At 37.0% G+C, this 22355-nt stretch overlaps 4 protein-coding genes across 5 annotated transcripts; 2 read left to right on the top strand and 2 right to left on the bottom strand.

Annotated features, from left to right (window-relative positions):
* Positions 1–886: 886 nt before the first annotated feature.
* orai1b (ORAI calcium release-activated calcium modulator 1b) lies at positions 887–2497 on the top strand. The gene is made up of 2 exons (XM_044144648.1): positions 887–1215; positions 1298–2497. Exons 1-2 carry the CDS (start codon positions 1102–1104, stop codon positions 1853–1855), a joined length of 672 nt encoding a protein of 223 aa, XP_044000583.1. The 5' UTR covers positions 887–1101; the 3' UTR covers positions 1856–2497.
* A 785-nt stretch (positions 2498–3282) lies between these two features.
* morn3 (MORN repeat containing 3) lies at positions 3283–6548 on the bottom strand. 2 transcript variants are annotated; one of them, XM_044144647.1, is made up of 7 exons: positions 6446–6548; positions 5215–5288; positions 4936–5104; positions 4665–4822; positions 4424–4583; positions 4133–4317; positions 3283–3429 (listed from the first exon to the last, which is right to left on the bottom strand). In XM_044144647.1, the coding sequence occupies exons 3-7, from the start codon at positions 5078–5080 to the stop codon at positions 3364–3366; spliced, it is 714 nt and encodes a 237-aa protein (XP_044000582.1). In that variant the 5' UTR covers positions 5081–5104; positions 5215–5288; positions 6446–6548; the 3' UTR covers positions 3283–3363. The 2 variants fall into 2 exon arrangements, with proteins under 2 accessions (XP_044000582.1, XP_044000581.1); XM_044144646.1 differs by lacking the exon at positions 5215–5288.
* Positions 6549–6752: 204 nt separating this feature from the next.
* Positions 6753–17131, top strand: tmem120b (transmembrane protein 120B). Its single transcript, XM_044144643.1, has 12 exons — positions 6753–6915; positions 8981–9099; positions 9562–9678; positions 9788–9847; positions 9935–10030; positions 10110–10199; positions 10294–10359; positions 10471–10532; positions 13675–13767; positions 14042–14106; positions 14311–14379; positions 15538–17131. The coding sequence occupies exons 1-12, from the start codon at positions 6853–6855 to the stop codon at positions 15640–15642; spliced, it is 1005 nt and encodes a 334-aa protein (XP_044000578.1). The 5' UTR covers positions 6753–6852; the 3' UTR covers positions 15643–17131.
* On the bottom strand, positions 17120–20317 carry rhof (ras homolog family member F). Its single transcript, XM_044144644.1, has 5 exons — positions 19824–20317; positions 19580–19667; positions 18533–18642; positions 18115–18249; positions 17120–17917 (listed from the first exon to the last, which is right to left on the bottom strand). The coding sequence occupies exons 1-5, from the start codon at positions 19956–19958 to the stop codon at positions 17753–17755; spliced, it is 633 nt and encodes a 210-aa protein (XP_044000579.1). The 5' UTR covers positions 19959–20317; the 3' UTR covers positions 17120–17752.
* Between the last annotated feature and the right edge of the window lie 2038 nt (positions 20318–22355).

Below are 22355 nucleotides of genomic sequence, written 5' to 3'. Positions count from 1 at the left end.
TTTCCATACCACACAGTACTTGCAATGTCAAAACAAAATCAATCCAAATCAAGTTAAAAGTGGAAAAAATGTTTTCATGTTTCGCCTCAACAAAGTTTTATCAATTTATATGTGTGAGCTGACTCCTGTCTGAGAGCTGCTTTATTTTCTTTTATTAATATGTTTACTTCATATGCACAACAGAATGTTGACAGAAGCTACAGACTGCTTCTGATTATCCTGACATACTGAAATTAAGTGCCAAAAGAAATTAATATTATATAATTTTGTCATGTGTTGCTGTTTGTTGAGATTTTGTCATGTGTTGCTGTTTGTTGAGTTTAATGTTTAGATGTTTTTATCTAACAATAAATCTTTTACATTTCTCCAACTTTCACATCATATTGTGAAAGTCTAAACTTTTAGTTTGATACTTTGGACTGGATTTTCATTCTACAAATGCATGTCTGCTCATGTCCACCAATACGACATAAGTTCAACTTGTGAATTTTATTCAAGCTCTTAAATGACTTTTGCTTCACAATTTCCTTAAGGTAGTTGTCCGAATTACAACACAATTTCCTTCCACTCAACTTTACATTAAGAATGCAGTATTCTGCAAACAACTAGTTTGTTTAGCAGTAAGATTTTGTAGCTCACCCTTAGTGTCAATGTGGAGACTGGCATTATGAAAATATTGCAATTTTCTGGGAAACTAAACTTGGGGTTTCATTTACAAAATTATTGAAATCACATAAATATTTTTTTCGACCATATTCTAATTTACTGAGGTTTTTAAGTTCAGAGCTGTTAATCAGATGATTCTAATTAATTGAGCCAAAAGATTCGGATCTCAGAAAAGATTCGAAATTCCCGTCACTATTTACTTGCGGATGTTGCCCTTGTCGCGCGTAGACTTGTGGGTAATTTAAGGTGCAAAGCAGATCAACACGCTGAGAGAAGACTGTGGGTGGAAAAAAAAAATAGCTTCCGCAGTTACAGTCAGCTGACGAGCCTAAATGCTTCCTGAGGTGCACTAGTTGTGCACTCCTTTTAGTTTTGTGACGCAAGGTTTACCAAACAGTTGCGCCGCTCGCCCGGTGTTGTGATAATTAGCGCAACATGAGTCTGAACGAGCATTCACTGCAAGCCCTGTCCTGGAGGAAGCTGTACCTCAGTCGAGCCAAACTGAAAGCTTCAAGTCGAACATCAGCTTTGCTCTCCGGATTTGCCATGGTATAATCAACTTCATATATTAATTTCTAGTCCCCTGTAGATGAACTAACCACATGACATTGTCTATTTCCTTTCCTGTTAGGTCGCGATGGTGGAAGTGCAGCTCGACAACAAATATCCATACCCACCTGCTCTCCTCATCGCCTTCAGTGCCTGTACCACCGTGCTTGTTGCTGTTCACCTGTTTGCTCTGATGGTCAGCACCTGCATTTTGCCTAACATAGAGGCGGTCAGTAACGTCCACAACCTCAACTCTGTGAAGGAGTCTCCACATGAGCGGATGCACAGACACATTGAGCTGGCGTGGGCTTTTTCAACTGTGATTGGGACCTTGCTCTTCCTCGCTGAGGTTGTTCTGCTTTGCTGGGTCAAATTTCTGCCCATTAAGCCCGACCAATCCAACAACAGCACTGTCTCCTCTGGTGTGGCTGCTGCTATTACCTCCACCTCTATTATGGTCCCGTTTGGTTTAATCTTCATAGTCTTTGCTGTGCATTTTTATCGCTCACTGGTCAGCCACAAGACTGACAGACAGTTTCAGGAGCTGGAGGAGCTGTCTAACCTCACCAGACTTCAAAACGAGCTCGACAACAGAGGGGAATCTTCAATCTTACAATCGCCAAGCTCCCAGTTCCCATAGACAAATACCCCGATTTGTATTGGAACTTCCTGATAGGGAAGAAATTTAGGATTTACATTTTTACAAGGAATGTCTTTCACCATTTGAAAGTTTTACCTTTTTTTTTTTTAAACACACTTTACCTTACTGTGATCTCATGAATGCGCCATAATGCATGTAGCTGGAAATCACAAAGTTCTAAATGTGATTGTAGCCTAATATTACCACTGGTTGTCAGAGATCCACCCATCATTTGTTTCTTGGTTAAAACTTTTATCTGATTTCTTTTAATATATATTTATATATATATTGGAGTTTGACCTGCTGAGGAACTACACATTGTACATGTTGTTGGTTTATGTGTTTCTAGACCAAAAGTGGTGTGCTTGATAACAGCTCTACTGATTATGTCAGACATATCATGCCTGGACTTATTTCTGTTGACTGCTGCATTTATTTATCATTTAGAAAAGCACATAATGTTTATCAGTTATTGCACATCTGTGATTGTGAAACACAGCCTTTCAACTTTTAGTGTATTTAAAGAAATCTACTGTCCTGGCTGTTTTGAACAGTTTGCTGTATATGCTGACTAATAAGCTGCCAACCTTACAGTATTAATAGAGTGCTGACATGTGTTGTGTTTTAATAAAAACTTTTTAACTAAATGGGACTTGAAGTTTAGATGTCCAACACATGTCATCCTTAATTTTTATCCTTGTAAATTACAGCTTATCAAAACATAGTAATACCAGCATTTAAACAAAGCAATTTTTATACTTATCTTGTTATGGTTTTATTATACATTCTACAGTCATCCTAATCAGCATGCAACTTTTACTCTACATTCATTACAGACCTGCAGGGATCAATAGTGGTTATTCTCACTTGACTGTTTTGTTTTCAACAGTTAAATCAGTCTGTTTTGAATGAATTATTACTTATGTTAGTCTATCCAGATACTTGTAAGTGTAAGGATGTCAGTGACTGGACATGGTAGAGATGAGACCCACCTATTTGAGGCTGACAGAAGGAACTGGTGGATTTCTAAATCGGCTTAATAAATTCAATTGAATATATTTTAGCTTCTGAAGACAACAAATAAGCAAATCAAATTATCCATTGTCTACACTCGCTGATCTTTGAAGGGTCATATCTTCTGCTGCCACTGGGCAAGAGGGCGCATAGATCCTGGACAGCTCAACGGTTCATCGGAGGGCAACACACACACATTCATACCTAAAGACAATTTAGAGAATCCAATTAACCTAAAAGTCATGTTATAGGACTGTGGAAGGTATACATGCACAAGGAGAACATGCAAACTCCACAACAAAAGACCTCAAGCTTCTTTCATGTTATTAATTGTAATAGTAACACCTGTGTCATTAATTAATGATCAAAAACGTGGAAACTCAGAGAGAAGAGAAGTTAATGACTGAGAGAAGTTAATGAATGGATGGCATCATTTTATTGGCTTCCTGGTAACTGGAAAAAGTAGGAGGTTGCCATTTTCCTCCTACTTCTCTTCAACAGTGACTTTGGCAAGCTGCTTTCGCTTCCCGTAAAACCAACTCCATGTCCACCAGTCGAATCTTGGAAAAAGAACATAAATATGTATCAATTCTTGTCACTGAACTGAATACTTTTATGTGTGTTTCCAAATTTTCCAGGAACCAGTGTAGTTTTCTGGGGCCATTCTGGGGCCCTCCACTGTTTTCACTGCAATTACCAGCATAAAAAAATTACCTAGGTCAAATCCTACCCCAGAAAGCTGCCTTGGTGTAGGCTTTTAATATGACCCTCGAGATTTGAAGAGGGACGGTGTGAAGCTTTTCTGATTGGTTCACTTTGATCAGAATAACGTTTTAGTGTTTCACAGTGCTCATTTTCCATGGTACAAATAAAAACAATCACAATGCCAAAAACATTTTTGACAGGTTTCAGGTTTTAAAGAGACAAGCCACACCAGTGTTGCATATGTAGCATTTTTGAGGCTTACTGCTTTGGCTTATTTTCTTAAAGATGTGTATATCTTATACATCTCAGAGTTTGAAGGGATTTGGATTTCACTTTGTAGTGTGACTGCTGTGAAAAAATAAATAAATAAAATTGGGGCTGTGGAACCAGGTTTTAGGCCCAATTTGAGCTCCTATTTGAATAACTGATAAAGGGTTTTGGGTAATTTAATTCTAGGAGTTAAAGGTTCATAGAGACAGCATGTGTTCTGTTTTCTGATAAAAGGAGTGTGGAAGTGAACAGGTTTCAATACAGTCATAACTGTAAATAGTCACATACCTCTGGAAATGGAAACTCAGGTGGTGATGGTGCTGAGTCCCTTCCAACATCTACAAATGTCCCACATTTTGCTATCCCGTCCACCCAAAATCCTTCATAAAGCAGGCCTTTGTCAGAGTAATAGAACTTTCCATCACCGTTCCTCTTCCCATCTCGCCACGAACCCTCATACCAGTTTCCATTGGCTACAGGAGAAATTGGTAAAAAAATAAATAAATAAAAAATTCCAATTAAACATATTGGAGCCCAAACGTTTTTCATTTGCAATTGTGGGAAGAAATATTCTTTTACAAAATCTAATGAGTCCTCGGCCGTGAGTCTTATGGTTCAGCCACTCTCCTTCATAAATGTCTCCGTTTTCGTAGTACATCCTTCCCCAGCCATTGTGTTGGTCGTCTGCCCACTCCCCCTCATACACTGCTGAGCTGTCAAAGAAGTATGTCCCATATCCCTAAAAGGGTAGAAAAATATATATCACTGTCTGGGTATGCGTGTTTCAAAGTCCAATATGAAGATAATCAATAAAGCATACATGCTTCTTTCCATTTTTCCATTGACCACAATACTTCCTTCTGTACTCCTTTGTTTCTGGGATTTGTACACTGTAGGTACCATAACCATCACGTTTTCCGTATTTCCACTCCCCATGATAAATGGCACCAGCTTTCTTCCAAACCTGAATTCCGTTGCCTTGACAAAGTTTTCAAAAAGTCAGTCATCTAAAATGTCATCTTGCAGAGTATTTGATATAATGTTGGCTAACTGGTAAGTTTTGTTGTGGTAAATAAAAAGTGTTATCTAACCATGCTTCTTGTTCTCCAGCCACTCTCCAGTGTATTCATTTCCACAAACAGAATAAACAGTGTGCCGCAGTCCACATTTCTGGGAATCTATATCCTTCTGTACTGAAGGTGGAAGAGTTTTCCTAAATGGTTTATAAATTGGCATGACTGAAAGGATGTGGTGGGAAACCTGTGAGAAGAAATAAAATATTTTAAACATTTAAGATGATATGTTCACTCACTGCCCATTGATTTACAGACTGTTTTTGCTTTTTAAAATGATCATCAGCTTCAGCAAACCTGAAGTTTATGCTCTGCACAGAACGGTTTCAAAACAGTGGGATGCCAGAGGGTTTTCTTACTCTTGTGGCTCACTGAAAGGGATAATTCAGAGTTTTTGTGAAGTTCTCTTGAATAGAAATATATTATAATCTTCAGAGTACTGAAATCTTAACCTTTAGTTACCTGAGACACAGTGCTAAATTAGCAATAACAATACAGACTTTTACAAGAGAATATTATTAGGTCTGCTGCAGTTGTCTCAGCCAAGCAACATCTATGTTACAACTCCAAAGAATATCAATTCACCATTTAACATCAGTCTTGTGAAAAAGTAAATTTATATTTGCAAAAATCAGCTAAAACAGAGGCCCATATGACCCACCAAATCAGTCAACTGGGTAATTTCTATAGTTAAAAAAAAAAAACTAAACATCTACTTAAAAAAATTACAGCTGGTAGCAAAATCCATAAGTATAGTCCATTATGTAGAATAGAGAGAAAAATCACAGCTGAGGAAGCCTTTAATACAGTCAGGAGTTTCAACCAATGTAACTTTTATGTGGGGATAAACAGAAGATATACAGATGAGAAAACAACCACAAACTTAGCATTCTCGTGAAGAAATAAATGTATATGTGCAAAAATCGGCTAAAGTAGAGGCCCATATGACTAGCAGTTAACCTTCACCTTTGAGGATTTATTCGGTGCTCTACAAACTTGCTGGAGTATGAATTTTTTTCTATCAAAGTGGGGGGAACTTTTACTGAACAGAACTCCACTTAAAAATATCTGAACTATCCCTTTAAAATCTGTACGTCAAAATCAATGTCAGAACTTGGATTTTATGTAACATTATTTTTCTTTTGCAATTCTCTTGAGATTTTGTTTATAAAAATACATTAGTTATCTTCATTGTTGACTATTATGTTATTGCAGAACATTCTAATGAACATGCAGCTAAAATGAGCAAAATTACCAAACCTTCATACTACTACTACTCTTGTTTTCATTACTGAATAACGTTCTCAAGCAAAATGGGTCTTATCGTTCTATCAAAAACATAGATCAGAGAAAATTAAAGTCAAATTAGATTATAATTAAATATTCTTGGAGCTATATTTTTTCTTATGTAAATAATTACAAATAAATCAGGACAGTTAATGCGATATGTTGGGAAACTTGTACTTAAAACATAAATTACTGTAAAACACCGTCCAGAAATTTTAAGTTAGATAAAAATATTTTGTACCTTGGCAGTATATCCAAGCGGATGACTTAAATGCACTCAACCCGCTTGGAAAAATCAAGAAAACACAAGCTATATTAACTTCTTCCGCAGAACAAAAATCTGTTTGGTGTATCATAGCAACAGTAAAATGCACTGTGATTGGTGGATAACGAATTTATTAAAACCCCAAATTAAAATAATTTGTAATTAAACCTGTCAGTTATTTTCCAATATCTTAACAACTTTAACAAAATTTACGGACGTGTTTGTTGACTTTTAGCGGGTTCAGCTGCGGTTCAGCTACAATCGTTGGGTGTGCGCATGCGCTCTGCGACACAATTAAAACACGGAGAAGCAGTCTTTGGGAGCAGTGAGGACAAGCCAGTCGGAGTGGAAGTGTCTTATCCGTCACGTTTTGTTCTGCCACGATGTCCAAACCTACTTTTGAGGCAGAATGGAAGGAAATAGAAAAGGAATACCAACAATTACAGGTAACTAGAATCGCTTAATCGAGTGTTTTTCCATGTGTAGTGGGTGTCACTGACAGACACTGTAGCGGGGCTTTGACACTTTGGTTCTTCGCCATTCATTCTCGGCTCAGACTTAAACGCCGTATTTAGTCTTCGCCCCTGCTGTATGTCGCTTCAACTAAGCTGTGAACTTATTTAACTATGACTTTATTTTCTCTCACTGTAGTGCAACATCCTTGTGTTGTAGCAGCTAGCATTAGCTGCAGGTTACTTGACATTTTTCCCTACCGCTAAAGTAGAGCTGTAGTCCAGCTAAAGCCTTCAGTCTGACATGCTATGCTGCTGTTGGTTACACAATTGCTATCAAAGTTACGTAAAGCTCGTGCAATGTGTGTTTTTTGCTTTGGTAAACTCTTAATAGCCACTTACTCCCACCCTCTGTCATTAGTTATTAGGTTAGCTCACCTTTGCTACAGTTGGCTAGCTTGAAACAACTCATGAGCAGACGATGCCAGTGCGGCGAGGCATCATAATCAAGTTAACTTTAGACGTGTATCTGCAATGCCATGGAAGCTGGAAATCTAGAGCTGCTCTTCAGGGAAGGAAATTGTGGTGGTGATGGTCAGCTGTTCAGGGATTTCCATGATGAATGCTACTGCTAAGTATTCTTCTATCAGAGTCTATTGTAGTCTTGAATAAACTTGTTCATGTGCATGATCAGTAGTGAACGCGTTACAAAATCTAAACAATTCAGTGTCACAGACACTGGCAGTATCACAGATGTGAAGGAAAGAGCCATAACTTATCTATTTTTTTAAATCATGCTTCTTCAGGTAGTGCCTCCTTATTTCCTAATATGATGATGTTTTACACTACTTTAAATAAATGAATCCTCTTTGTTAAAAAGGTTCCATCATTATTGTCTTACCATATGTCAAACTTGTTGAATTGGAAACCTGTCTGCTTTTCAATTAAAAAATACTTTATTGATCCCAAAGGGAAATTAAATGTTGTTGTATCTCTTCTTAATTTAAATTCTTCAAAGATTTATTGTCGGTAGTGATGGGCATTAGCAGAAAAGATCACCTGTAGCAGTCTGTATCAGTGAATTTGAAGAAGCCTCTGACTGAAGACATTTTGTTTTTCTAAGACAGTCTCAGAGGATGGTCAGGGTTGTCCAAAATGTTCTTGATTTAATGCAAAATATTTATTTGCATGATCATCTCAAGAGTTTCCGCAGAAGCAACAGTTTTATTGTAAAGTTTGTTGTAAAAAGGTTTTTAGAAATGGAATAATAATAAAGGTATTACAACTTCTGCCCTACTTAGTGTTATTAGTGTTTAATAATTGAACGCCAAACTAAACGAGTGTTTAATTTCATTTCCCTTTGGCTAAATAAAATATTTTTGAATTTGAATTGTGTTGTAGAGGCAGGAATTCATCATATTACAATAAGTCACATCTGTGCTTGCACTCCTTGGCAGTAATTATCATACCACTTCCTCCACAACGTAACCTCAAGTATTCAGCTGTTTAGATGTAAACTCCTGACTGACCTGAGGTAAGACGTAGGTCTTAAATTGGTCATGTGCACATCAACAGCTTTAATGTGAGAAAACTGTCATGTGACATATAAGCACAGGCAGTGCGATCACACACACACCTCGGGATATTTTATTGCACAGCAGAAATCTGTATGTGGTTTCATTTGGTGGACTTGATTAAAATACAAAAACCTAAAGAGCAAACCAATAAGGAACCAAGACATAGAGACAAAACCACGTTTTTAGAGTCTGAAAAATCAAGTTTGTTTAGGTTAAGTTGTCGAAAGCATTTCTAAAATCTATTAGTGACAGTGGTCGTTTCTATAACAGCTTATGTCGTCTGCAGGGATTCTGCGGCGTGTTGTTCATCTCACCGCTTAATGCAGAGTCATGGGCGGATTTTGTTCAGACAGAGCTCAAATTAAATTTCACAGTGTGAAGCGTTCCCAGCTGACTTTTTTTTTTTTTTTTATAATGTTGGCGCTTTGACATCTGTAGAAGTGTCTTAATGTAATCTATGTTTCTGTTTATTGTATCTCCAGGAAACTCATAAAATATACAGACACAAACTGGAGGAGCTCACCAATCTTCAGGCGACATGCAGCAGCTCCATCAGCAAACAGAGAAAATGTCTGAAAGACCTGACGCTCAGCTTGAAAAAGTGAGTACTGCCAGCATTTAGGGGAAAGAAACATTTTTTGTTTGGTTTCAAAACAGTAAGACTCGGTTAATGTTGTGCTTTGGACTGAAGTGTCTATCTATATTGCCTCGCAAAAGTCTCCATACTCCTTTAACTTTTCCAGATTGTTTAATGTTTCAACCAAAAAACCTCTGTCCAAATACAAGACAAGCAAATAGAGGCTGCAAAAGACTAAAGAGTTTTGCAACTGTTAGCTATCCAACCGGATAACAGTTGCACATTATTGAGGTTTGTGTGTGTAATGCCACAAAACATGACAAAGATGAAGAGATAATGGATACTATTGCAAGGCACATTCTCATTCTGATTCCAGTCACAGGTGTAGATGGATGTTACTGGGTTACTACCTTAAAAAAAACAAAAACATTTTTTTCCTGGCACTGAAATTTTCTTGCTCACCAGCATTTACTCTGGTCTTCACAGGTGTGCGCAGACATGCGATGAAAATCAGCTGAAACTAATAACAGACATCACATCACAAATCAAAGAAAAAGAAAATGTTTTCTTTGATATGGAAGCCTATTTGCCAAAGAAGAATGGGTGTGTACTGTTTATTTTTTCCATGTATTTGTTCTTTTCCTTACTCAGTAATATGAGAACTGTCTTTAATCCAGGAAACTGTACTGACCTGTTCTGTTTTTTATTTCAGGCTGTACCTGAGTTTGGTCCTGGGCAACGTGAACGTGACGCTCCTTAGTAATCAGGCAAAGTACGGAAAATGCAAAACGAGATGACTTCAGGATAGAAAAGAAGATGTTGACTACTTTCCAATCTCACCCATGTTTCATTTGTATAGGTTTGCCTACAAAGACGAGTACGAGAAGTTCAAGCTTTGTATGACGATAATCCTGATGTTTGGAGCGATAACCTGCCTCTTTTTTCTTAACTACCGGTAAGGTAATGCTTCCTCTTAAAGGAGTAGTCTTATAACATTTTTTTAAATAATTTTTTTATTATAATTCAATCTTCAGAGTCACAGACGAAATCTTCAACTTTTTGCTGGTCTGGTACTATTGCACTTTGACCATAAGGGAAAGTATCCTCATCACAAATGGTTCCAGGTGTGTTTTGACGATGATCTCATCAAGATTTCTACATTTGGGTTTTGAAAATAATGCAGCTGTTTTTGCTCTCCATCCCTTTTTTCCGTTTCAGGATTAAAGGCTGGTGGGTGTCTCACCATTATGTGTCCACTCTCCTGTCAGGTGTTATGCTTACCTGGTGAGATACCTGTTTAACATGTTATTCAGTAGCACAGCCAGAAGGTGAAATTCATAAAATGCCAAAACATTTTATGAATTTCACATTGTTTGTCAATGTATGTTTTCACAGGCCTGAGGGACAAATGTATCAGATGTTTCGAAACCAGTTCCTTGCGTTCTCCATTTATCAGAGTAAGTCTTGTGGTTTGCTCACCCAGATTTTAGCTTTTTCCAAAAAGGCTTTTTCTCTCATCTAATGTTCTTTTTTTTATTTTACATGTTTGTATATTTGAAAGCAAAGGATATACAGTGCTGTGAAAAAGATTTCAGCATCCACCAGGACTTTATTATGTTTAATGAGTCCCTCCAGAAAGATGCAATCGCAACTATTAATGCAATCTCAAATTTGATGTATTTTCACCAGTTGTCACAACTTCTTTGCAAATCTGACCAATAATTTTAAAATATTCTGTATTTCCTTCTTTTCTGAAATGCAGTATTACAGTTTGAACTTTAAAAACCATGTAGATTAAAATGCTCCCATTAGGAGGGCAAAACAAAGACACCTTAACCCAATAATTATGGCTTGCATGTTTGTTTATTTTATGTTTGCATGACCGCATATTTGCAGCTAACCAGGATTGGTGGTGCCTGCGTGAGCGTTCAGGTCACTTTAGCACACTGCCTGCACTGTGGAGGGTTATAAATCAGCTGTAGAAGAAAATCCTGGTTTCCTGAATGAAGGGCTTTGACTAAACATTTCCATTCTTAACAAATGGTCCTCCTAAATTTTCTCTGTCCAGAAAGTGAAACAAAATACAGTGAAGTTGGAAAATACTCAGTTTGGAGCTTCAACTTGTTACATTTTGTGATTTGATCAGTAAAACACATCTGAACAATCTCTTCATCTTTTTTTCTTAGCTACAGAGGACTTTGAATTAGAGATTGCTTTCTTGATGAGAGAACTGAATATGCCAATTGTACTTACTCGGTGCTAATCACTATTCTGAAATCATATAGAGAGATAGATTTTGGTCTGTTATTTAAATACATTAAAAATAGAAACTTAGACTATTTTTGTTCTATAAATACCTAACAACATTTACTTTAATAAACCGTCTTGTTCATTAAAATCCAGCAAAATGCTTGGAACAAAAAAAAAACCTACTAGTACGAGTGTGATCAGTGCATTACTGATGAAACTTTCTTTGTGTAGTCAGCATTTCTCCTCCCAGCTTCTCACAGTTCTATCAAAGCCAGTAGCAGTAGTGAGTTTGTCTTTCAGGGCGGTTTCATCTGAAAATTCAACAAGTGAAAGTCAATATCCAAGATAAAAATTTAAAAAAAAACCTGCTGGGCATTTAAACCGTTGACAAATATTTGCTTCAAGCAAGCAAATTTTCCCTAAATTCCAATGTACGTATTGATCAATTAGATAAATAAGCTTTAAATGAATAAAATTTAGGCTATTTTGAAAAGTTCATATCCGAATTTGGAGAATATACACCATGTTCCAAATTAATATGCAAATTGGATTTAAGTGTCATAAAGACAACATTTTTCTTTTGTTGTGCTATTAAATTTATAGATGGTATTGTGTGTCAGGGCTCTTTGAATCACTACAATTAATTTCAGAAAGCTGGTTGATTAGTTTGTCTGGTGAGCTCAATTAAAGGAAATCTACTTGAGAAGGATGTTCCACATTATTAAGCAGGCCACAGGCTTCAAGCAATATGGGAAAGAGAAAGGATCTCTGCTGATGAAAATCATCAGATAGTGTAGTGCCGTATGACAAGGTATGAAAACATCAGATATTTAATGAAAACTGAGGCGTTATTGTACTGTGAAGAGATTTGTGGCTGAGTCAGAATAAAGATGGGTTTGTACAGATAAAGGCATAATGAGGAAGTTTTTTGTTAGACAAATTCATTGTATTACGAGAGCAGCTGTTAAAATGCCCTTGCAAAGCAGCAAACAGTTATTTGAAGCTGCTGGAGCCTCTGGAAACTCAAGGTGGAGGATCCTCCAGAGGCTTGGGGTGCATTAACCTACTATTGGGCCCCCTAACCAGAGCTCACAAGCAGAAACGGTCCCAGTGGACCCAACCGTACATGAAGATTAATTTTCAAACAGACTTGTTCACTGTGCAACCCTGGATGGTCCAAATGGATGCAGTAGTGGATTGGTGGTAGATTACCACCACGTCCCAACACGGCTGTGACGTCAGCAAGGAGTTGGTGGAGTCATTTTATGGGCCGAAATCATGGGGAGAGAGAATCATTGGTCGGCCCCTTCAGAGTCCATGAAGGTGTGAAAATGACCTCAGAAAAGTATATGGACTTTCTGACGGATCACTTTCTTTTATGGTTCAAAAAGAAGAGCAGAACCTTCAGTAGGAAAATCATCTTCATGCATGATGATGAATACTGCCAGGAATACCACTGTGTCATTGGCTGCTGTGGGCATAAAAGGGGAGAAACTCATGGTGTGGTCACCATGCTCCTCTGACCTCTGACCTCAACCCTTGGAGTTTCCTCAAGCAGAAGATCTGAGGCTGAGATACAGTTCATATCAAAACAGCAGCTCTGGGAAGATATTTTGACATCCTGCAAAGAAATTCAACTAGAAACTTTCCACAAACTCACAAGTTCAATGGATGCAAGAATTGTGCTGTGATATCAAAGAAGGGATCCTATGTTAACATGTAACTCTGTCTGTTAAGATGTTTTGATTGAAATAGCTTTTGATTTTAGTACATATGACTACTTAACGCTGCACATTCAAAGAATGACTGTTTGGAGTTCTTTATAATCCATAAAATGTTTAGAAAATCTGCTGTGCATAATAATTTGGAACAGTGCATTTTGAGTTTTTTATTTTTGAAAAAAAAAAATAAAAATACTGTTCTCATTGGGAGCTTTGTTCAGTAAAATTTGATTTATACTGTAATAGTTCATGACCTGAAAATTATACTAATCATCATTTGCATTGACCATTTAAGAAAATCTGAGAAAATATTGCTTGCATAATAATTTGGAACACGGTGTAATGTGTTGCACACTAGTGATTAAAATCATTGCTTATTGATACTCATTACGTGGTAACTTTCATCAGGTTCAGATTGAAAAACATTAAATTTAAATAATCCCTTCTCATGGTTTCAGGGTACAAAACCTTAAATGGTTGGATTTTGATTTTTCTAAGCAGATATAATTGGTGTGTTTGTAGTATTTTCTCTCTCCCTACATATATATTTTTCTGTGAAATCAATTTATCCTTATTATGTTTCTATAATCCAGTAATTATTATATTACTATCGTTTCCACAATTCTAGGCTTTGTTCAGTTCCTCCAGTATTACTACCAGAGCGGCTGCTTATACAGGCTGCGCGCTTTGGGAGAGAGAAATCAGCTTGACCTCACAGTGGGTGAGTTGTACACTATTTTTGGTGCTAGTCATTTCAATCGTTTGAACCCTTGAGTCATCTGCAGCGGCATGTCTAGAAAATTGGGGTAAAGGTGAAGAATGGAGACAGCTGTAGCTCTTACTCTGTTGAGATGCAGATGTCTGGGAAACTCGAGTGAGGCACCTTCAAGCTATCTCCAATGTCAGATTGTTGTGCTGAAAATTTAAAGTAGTAGTGTAATAATATCTTAATTATTCTGTGGCTCTATAAGGTTATAGTTGGGGTTTTCTTGCAGAGGGATTTCAGTCGTGGATGTGGAGAGGGCTCACTTTCCTTTTGCCTTTTCTATTCTTTGGCCACGTAAGTCGAACAAGTCTTGCCTTTCTGCTGTATTTAATGCATTAAAATAAAAATCTGAGTTATGCCACATCACATTTAGCATTTGTAGCCATTGTTTGTTCTGATAGGCTTATTTTTTTTAAAATGCAAGTGTTGAATAAAATTTTGCTCTGGCTACTTTACTGTGTAAAATCAATATAAATACAATGCTTAACCTGTTTGCAGTTTTGGCAGCTGTACAACTCTGTGACCCTGTTTCGCTTGGCAAGTCATGATGACTGTAAGGAGTGGCAGGTAAGGATCGGGTTGATGGATGCCGTCGTTCAGTCAAAACACATCTTGGTTTCAAGAAAAAAAAGCCATATTTAAAAGGATTTATTTAATGTCAAACGGCATAATTTCATCATACGGGACTCATATTTTCTGGGGCTTTAAAAAAAAGAATCAAGTTTGATGAAACTTTTAAAGGTTTTTGTCCTGCTTCATACATTTCTGGCTTTGCTTTGAACATCCTAAGATTTATTCAATAGCGTTCCAGCTGCTTTTCCCAACACATGCTGTCATCAGCAACACAGAAAGCAAGACACATAAGGGAACTGAAGCAGCCAATACTGTTTCTTCTTCACTGTAATGTCACCATAAAGGGGGAAAAAACACTTTGATTGTTTCGGGAAAACCAAGATTTATTAGCTCAGCAAAATATTAGGCATGGTTTATAATATAGCTCATAAACCATGTACTCTGATAGTCTTAAAAACATTGAAACATTAAAAACATTGGCCATGCAGGTTTCAGCTGCACTACTTGTTGACTAACCATGTGAGTACAGCTGATGAAAAATATAGGATGTATAATGGTCAGGAGTTGAGTTTAATAAGGGAATCTGATGCTGGTATAACTTTCTCATTGTTTACACTTCTACAAAAATACATTTAAAAAATAGTAATTTGTAAAGTCGCCTCATTGGCATGTTTACAAGGCCGTGTTTTTGTTTATCTTATTCAGTGTAGCAAGAAAATCTCAAATGATACAAATAATTTTCTGAAAAAGAATCGAAACGATACACAGTGATATTTTGTGTATGACTGCAATTTCAATGTGAGCGACTAGGGTTTAATTTTTCTTGAATTTTAATAATATTCAGCTCAAAATTTAAGAGAAAACAAATTTTGTGTGTATAACTAAAGGGAAAGTTGGTTTTCATCTCAACCGAACAAGTGGTGACGCAATCTTGTCTTTTTTTGTTTTTTTTTGTTTTATGAAATAATGCTCAACATTTTTTCTAGGGAAATGCTGCTTTAAGATCAACACAGTTGATTTTTTTTATATGTTTAATTTAGTATAACAGTTTCACATTTAAAGTGCTAAAAATGACTTCTAGTACAGCTTTGCTTTCTGTTTATTTTGTAACCTTTTTTTATGTTGAAATAAATTTTCTTTCCTTGCTTTCAGATATTCATGCTGGCCCTAACATTTCTTGTCCTCTTCATGGGAAACTTTCTTACAACATTAAAAGTCGTTCACCAAAAAGTTCAAAAGAAGGAAAAGAACATCTAAAGACAGTGACTGTGAATAAGTTTGGTGAAACCTCTCTGATCCTTGAAAGGACCAGGAATCACAGGTCGAACATGCACAATCGTTTACCGGACTGACCCCACACTGACCAGGCTGAGTCTGAATGGAGCTGAGTTTTCTCTCAGCCTTCGATGGCAGCAGCAGCAGCAGCTTCCAGCCAAAGTATCCCACTGACAGGTTCCTACTTTACAGTAACTTGATGTTGCTGTGAACCAGTGTGGATGATAACCAAACAGGAGGAGCAGTTTCTTGCTTTATTCTGTGTACATATTGTGGACAGAAAGTGTTTCTATGGATTTGTGCATGAGTTTCAGAGCACCTCCACTCTAATCATTATGCAAGGACAGGTAGCAGAACTGAACAACGTTTGCCTTTCAACACTTGAACGTCTGCCATGCGCATACTTCTGTGAAGTACCAATGATCAAACTGCCGCTGGCTTATATTCTCTTTGGCACCTCAGTCAATGAACTTTTTTTTCTTTATGGACATTTTAAAATCACTGTCATGTTACTTCAGAGCAAACTAGCACACAGTTCAAGCCCATGACTCTAAAAGCATTCGTTAAAGAGAGGGGGAAGTGTCCTCACTGGTGTACTTTGCTCTATTTACAGTCAGAGGGAGCTTTTTTTTGTTGTTTTTAGCCAGAAAACTTCCATTAAAAAGGGAATTTGACATATGTTAAAAACTGACCTTAGTGAAAAAGCAAGGAAGCGGACATAAAAATGTAGCTTGTGATTTCCCAAATCATTTCTTACAGACATAGATGCTTTACATTTCACATCTTAACATTTTGTTAAGAAAACATCTAGCAGAAAGTTGGCTGATGGTCTTAATCTTACCGAAGAAACGTAAAAGTTCAAAATGCACTCTTCAGGTCCCGACCATTCTGGTTTCTTCTGTTATTTTGTTGCATAATGTTGTACACGTGATCAAATGCTGCTGTTTGTAACGCTACTCAGATTTATTCAGCTAATAGTACTGTTGTATTTTTTCCGTTTTAAATTACATAAGCGTACCACTATTCTGTAATAATGCACATTAATTTTTATTTTTAATTAAATCATTCACTATAATGGTTTTTTTTTTCAGTCTTTTTAATCGCTTATTTCAAAATTTGGGTGTTTGTTGCCTTATCCTACCCCCGAAAAAAGAAATCTTCCATGCTATTTTGAAAATGCCACAGTTAGTTTCTTATTATTTTTATTATTTCAACAAATTTTAGCTCCTTCAGAGAGCACATAGAGCTCATTTTCATTGAGGGGGAAAATTGAGGCTTGTTGGGAATTAGGTGGTTACGTTTTATGCTATAATGCACAAATAATCTTTTTTTGCAACGTGGCTGTTCATTTCATGTGTCTGAAGTGTGGTCAGTAACAGAGGACGTGCGCCAGTTTCTTTAACCTGTGTATGTTGTTGTGAACAAAATCCATGCTACATTAAACACAAATATGCAACTGTTTATGTGAAGATCCAGACAATATTTGCGTTTATTTTAATTTTAGAATATTGATAGCACTTGACATTTAACGAGCTAGTTTATTTTCTGCCTCAAGTGGGCGCTGTTGGAAAAGTTAAGAATTACTAACCGGCCTAATTTTCCCGTGTTGGTAGCCAACCAGTGCTACTTTAAAGTTACAGTACCATTACATATGGAAAACCAACAGCTATTCTTTGTAGGATTATGTTGCCTACAATTTTCAGCTCAAGAACTGATCATTTCCATCAATAAATAGGTATAGACAACTTTCTGCAGTTGTGGTGCAAAATACTTTCAGGGAAAAAAAAATACTTGTACGTAAACACAAAAAGTATAAAACGTATACAAGAAGTGTCTTGTTGTATGCTTCATTACAACTTGCAAAACTTCCCTTTGTTGCAGCAATCGCAATTTTTCTTGCGCTGTTGAAGATTGCTAACCAGCCTTCCGGGGTGCACATAAGACGCATCCTATCAGGTGTTTTTTTTTTACTTTCATATTTGTGTAGGACGCAAATTATATTTGGCATCTCAAGTGTCCAAATGCGTTGAATACAGCAAAGGATCCTCTAACAATTGCCTGCAAGAGCGTGGGACCCTGAAAGTTTGTATCTTCACAGAATAAGACATTTTTTCTTCCTCTTGTTGTTCCTCTGTTTCCGGTTGAAGGCCAGAGCTCTTTTTGTCGCCTCTCTGAAAATGTCCTCCACGTTCTCCTGATGTTTGGCCGAACACTCAAGATAGAGCTCCGCGTTCATCTCCAGCCGAGTCTCCTCCCCCTAAACCCAAACACACCAAGAATTACACTGTGGCTGACGGCATGCAAATAAAAATAAGCAATTGGGACATGATAGAGATAATGTGGTTTAAATGTTTGGCTTGGCTGCTTCCTCTTTCACATTGCTCTGTACCTCCTGCAACCTCGCTGAAAAGGTTCTGCTTCATAGATCAGTAAATGCTGATGCACTTTTCTTACCTGAACGTATGTAATGGGATTCAGATTCATGGCCTTCAGTTTCCTTGAACACTCTTTATCCTTCCTGAGGTCAGTTTTGCAGCCAATCAGGATCACCGGTGTGCCCCTACAGAAGTGCTTCACCTCTGGATACCACTAGATAAATATGAGATTTGAACATTTTGTTTAGAACTGGAAGCCTGGGTTATCTGATTGCATTACCGTGCTTGTTTTTGCTTGATTGAATAATTTGTATGGAGGTTTAAACGGCAATAGTTCTTGAGTTAATCAGCAAAAAGAATGCAGCATTTCTTCAACATAGCGTTTGCTATTAATCATTAGCAGATGAAACCTGAAACTCCACTTTCGCGTAAAGAATCACTGTCCATTTCTTGTGTGTGTGTGCGTGTGCATGGTAAGGCATGTTGGAGATGTGTACCTTGATCATAACATTCTCAAAGCTGGTAGGGTTGGTCACGTCAAAGCAAATTAAAACCAGATTAGCTTCTTGGTATGACAGTGGCCTCAGTCTGTCATAGTCATCTTGTCCTAAAGAAACAAAAGCACAAGCTATGTGGGTAAAATGACAGCTTTAGAGAAGAAATCATGCATGATAATGCACAGCAGAATTGAGTATTTCTCTCAAGAATAAATATACCAGTGCTATGTATCTGAAAAAGCTGCGAGAAAAGACATTAAACCACATCCTGAATAAGGCTTCCCTCTCTACAGATGCAGGGCACCCTGCCAAAAGATAAGTTTCAGCTCAGACTGTGATGACTTTCTAAAATGAAAACATTTCAGTACTGTGCGCCTTCCCATGAATCTTACAGGAAGCTGTGTGATAAACATGTAGTTCTTTTTCCTGGGTAATTATAAATAAAAAAAAAACATACAATTAATGCAACACTACCATGAACATATGCAACTAGTCAGTGTGGGAAACAAGAGGTCTGCTAATTCAGTTCACAAAAAACAGAAACTGTACAAAAGATCTTTGATCTTTGACACAGAATACTAAATATGCAGCACTTTTATTTTAAAGAAACCACTAAAGTTGATGCGCATCTTGATATTTAAATATTACAAACTAAGCTAAAACTAAATAAAAATTATGTATTTTTTCTAGTAAAAACTAAATAGGTTGTATTTTATATTAGTATTTAATGATCACTAACTTGTCAGTTTCTCTGTCATAATTAGCAACCTTTTCTACTTCCTCAACATTTGTTGCTCACCTAACAATTCAGTGACCAATAAAATTTTACACAAGTTTATTTTCTAAAATAAACACTTTGAAATGTGTTCCCATCCACATTACCTGACGGCACTGCTGACTCTGGGCCAGTATGCACTCCTTTATTATCAACTTGTGGACTAGGTCTGTGACCACTTAGTGCCTTCTTGGAACCTTCTTGTCCCTTTAGTATGATGTGAAAGGTGTTGCGCCAAGAGTAAAAAATATGATGAATTGTATTTCTCTTACCGGCTGTGTCATACAGGTTGAGCTTTATCTCTTTTCCTCCCAGGGAGATAGTTGTGACATACTTTTCAAACACTGAGGGAGCATATTTCTGTTTAGAAAAACAAACAAAAAAAGGATTTATTTTTATAACAGAATGTTTAATATCAACTTCAGATCACATTTTATTTTTTTTACATTACATCTTTCACATTTATCATATAAAGTGTTGTCTGTGTATTAAAGTCTCAATGGGAGCTCCTCTTACCTCTGGAAAATCACCTTTGGCATAAACCATCAGAAGAGAAGTTTTCCCACAGCCTCCGTCTCCCACAATCACAATTTTAAGTTCTTCTACCTTTTTTGTGGTACCGCTGCCGGGTCCGGCACCGTTTTGGGTCATGTTTTGGTTCCCTCGAAACAGTCAAATACGTGCCAGGCAGTACGAGGCAGAAGGTGCTCCCTCCAGATTTTAGTGAGAGATTTTGTGAAAACAGGTAAATCTACATTTGGATCGAGTTGAGCTCACATAGACAGGAACAGGCATGTCTCATGGTTTACCAAGTAGTTCAAACAGCTCACCACTTCCTCTTCCTGTCAACATGACGCCGTTTCCAACTGCCCCCCCCTTGCACTTCTCTCCTGCCCCATCAACAGGCATGCTCACAGAGAGCTGCAGAAAGCCTGCAGCTGAACTGCACATGTATAGTTACCAAGACTGGCTACTCCTACTTCCTCTTCTGCTTATTTCATCCTGTGGGTGTGGGCTCAAAGTGAGAGACAGCCTCCACTGAGTGTGGATTTGTAAGGAGGAAAGATAGCACTTAACCTAAAAACATGAATGCTTTTGTTTGCACGGACATCACTATGAAACCATTTCTTACTTCTGTGGTTCAGAAAAGTGTGAGGATGCTTTGATGGCATTGAATGAAACCTCACACCTTCTTGAAAACTGTTTTTGTACATGTGGGGGCAGGTGAAGAAACTGAAGTCTAATTTGACTTCACAGTTTATATCACCAGTAGGCGGGATTTGCTTAAGAGAACTAAGATACAAAAAGTTATATTTGATGTGTTTACATTCAGCTGAGTTTCAGATTTACATTTTAAATTATTTCCATTCAACAAGGAAGTTTTCTTCTGATAATTGAGAAGCCACTGCTCAACAGGTAAAGCAATGGAAAAGGAGTGTCATTTAAAAAAAGAATCAATTTACATTCAATAAAAATTGGCTTGATGAAAACAATTTAAACCCTCTTCAACAATCAATGGAAAATTTTTTTTTAACATTACAGCAATCAAATCTTTCCACAATTGTGGACCAGCTGTTTTCCATGTTTCCACTGATATTTTGAATATTTATGTTTGGCAGAGTCTCTGAGGTTATAAGGTTACCTTGTCACCAACCTAGAACTCCCTCAGATTCAACTCTAAAATGTTGGTCAAATTAAACAATTATTTTAAATGTCAAGTCTGTTTGTATAATCAAGAAGTTGTTTTATTTTAAAATTCAGAAAATATTAACCCAACACCTAAGTGCTGCATTCTCCTGTTCAGGTTGAATCTTGGGGTGCGGGGGGATCATGAGTTATCCACCAAGTCTTCAGAGGACTAGATTTTATGCTGTCATAAACAGCTTATACTTTGTAAACAGCATTCCAAGACAGGTTTCAGCATCTCACCAGGTCACAATGAGAAGGTACTTTGAGGCGTATCGAACAACATAATCAGTGTGTCATGAGTTTTAGTCGTGGGTTAATGTGTGAAACTACAGCTAAACCCTGAGGCAGACATGGTCTATCTGGCTCGGATTAGGGAGGTATTGACAATCACTCTTTGCTCTAAATAAATAAATAAATAAAATTATCAGGACAGTAAATGTAATTAACAGTGCTCTAAAAGTGAAATATATTTTTCAAAAACAATTTTGGAAAAGGTTTAACTGATGAGGATTACAGAATAATACAATCTGCAGGGGTAGAGTGAGTAGATCACAGGGAGTGAGCGTTCATCATCAGAACATACCAAAATGTTCTTGAATGGACCAGTTTACTTAACATGAAGGCATTTCAGCTGAAACTGAGGTAGGCTGTAAAGTGAAATTTGAAAATTTATGTTAGAGGACAGCTAGTAGAAGAAGCTAGCCCTTTAGAATGATAGGTTATAAATTTGTATTATTTGAAAAAGGTATTTTAAGCATTTTATACATTATGATTAGTACATTATTCAACAATGTCTGCCTGAATCTGAAATAATGTTCCCTGCACATTTTGTGCAATTTATTATATTTGGGTGATGCAATCCTTTCAAGTATGGGCCTGAAAATCTTTTATAAAACATAAAATAGCACAAAACTCCAAAATAAGTGTACATCCTTTATTTAAACGTCATAAACATAATACTAATAAGACTACAAGAAAAACTGTAGAGTATTAAAAAAATCCAAATGATTAAAAGTTACAAAAAATAAACCTACATACAACACCATCAATATGAAAATTACAAGTCACCAGTAACAGCACTGGATCAATAAAACTGTAAAGCTTACATGTTCAGTACAACCTGGCAGCTTTAAGAGTAAATCATTGTTCCTATAAGGCTCCATTTCAAGCTGTGGGGAAAAAACCCTGTCTAATAAACAATAAAACGTGCTTGCATGACTTACAGAGTGAAACTCGAAGCTTCACATATGCGTAAAACGGTGGTCTGTAAATGTGTCCTAGAATGTCCACACGCACACAGCCCTTTATCAATAAACAGAGAACAATTCTTGAAATATTTGTCGCCGAGCAGAGAGAGAA

Source organism: Gambusia affinis, linkage group LG17 (genome assembly GCF_019740435.1).
Source record: "Gambusia affinis linkage group LG17, SWU_Gaff_1.0, whole genome shotgun sequence".
NCBI classification, from domain to species: domain Eukaryota; kingdom Metazoa; phylum Chordata; class Actinopteri; order Cyprinodontiformes; family Poeciliidae; genus Gambusia; species Gambusia affinis.
The sequence above is the reverse complement of the archived record's forward strand: the minus strand, read 5'-3'. Positions and strand labels throughout refer to the sequence as shown.

Coding starts and splice junctions, on each gene's coding strand:
- tmem120b (XM_044144643.1), top strand. CDS start 6,853: ATGTCCAAACCTACTTTTGAGGCAGAATGGAAGGAAATAGAAAAGGAA. Junction 9,679..9,787: donor TATTTGCCAAAGAAGAATGG/GTGTGTACTGTT, acceptor TTTTTATTTCAG/GCTGTACCTGAGTTTGGTCC. Junction 10,200..10,293: donor CTCATCACAAATGGTTCCAG/GTGTGTTTTGAC, acceptor TTTCCGTTTCAG/GATTAAAGGCTGGTGGGTGT.
- morn3 (XM_044144647.1), bottom strand. CDS start 5,080: ATGCCAATTTATAAACCATTTAGGAAAACTCTTCCACCTTCAGTACAG. Junction 4,823..4,935: donor GCTGGAGAACAAGAAGCATG/GTTAGATAACAC, acceptor AACTTTGTCAAG/GCAACGGAATTCAGGTTTGG. Junction 4,584..4,664: donor GGAAAAATGGAAAGAAGCAT/GTATGCTTTATT, acceptor CTACCCTTTTAG/GGATATGGGACATACTTCTT.
- rhof (XM_044144644.1), bottom strand. CDS start 19,958: ATGACCCAAAACGGTGCCGGACCCGGCAGCGGTACCACAAAAAAGGTA. Junction 19,668..19,823: donor CCAAAGGTGATTTTCCAGAG/GTAAGAGGAGCT, acceptor TTTTCTAAACAG/AAATATGCTCCCTCAGTGTT. Junction 18,643..19,579: donor CAACCTGTATGACACAGCCG/GTAAGAGAAATA, acceptor TTGTTTCTTTAG/GACAAGATGACTATGACAGA.
- orai1b (XM_044144648.1), top strand. CDS start 1,102: ATGAGTCTGAACGAGCATTCACTGCAAGCCCTGTCCTGGAGGAAGCTG. Junction 1,216..1,297: donor TGCTCTCCGGATTTGCCATG/GTATAATCAACT, acceptor CTTTCCTGTTAG/GTCGCGATGGTGGAAGTGCA.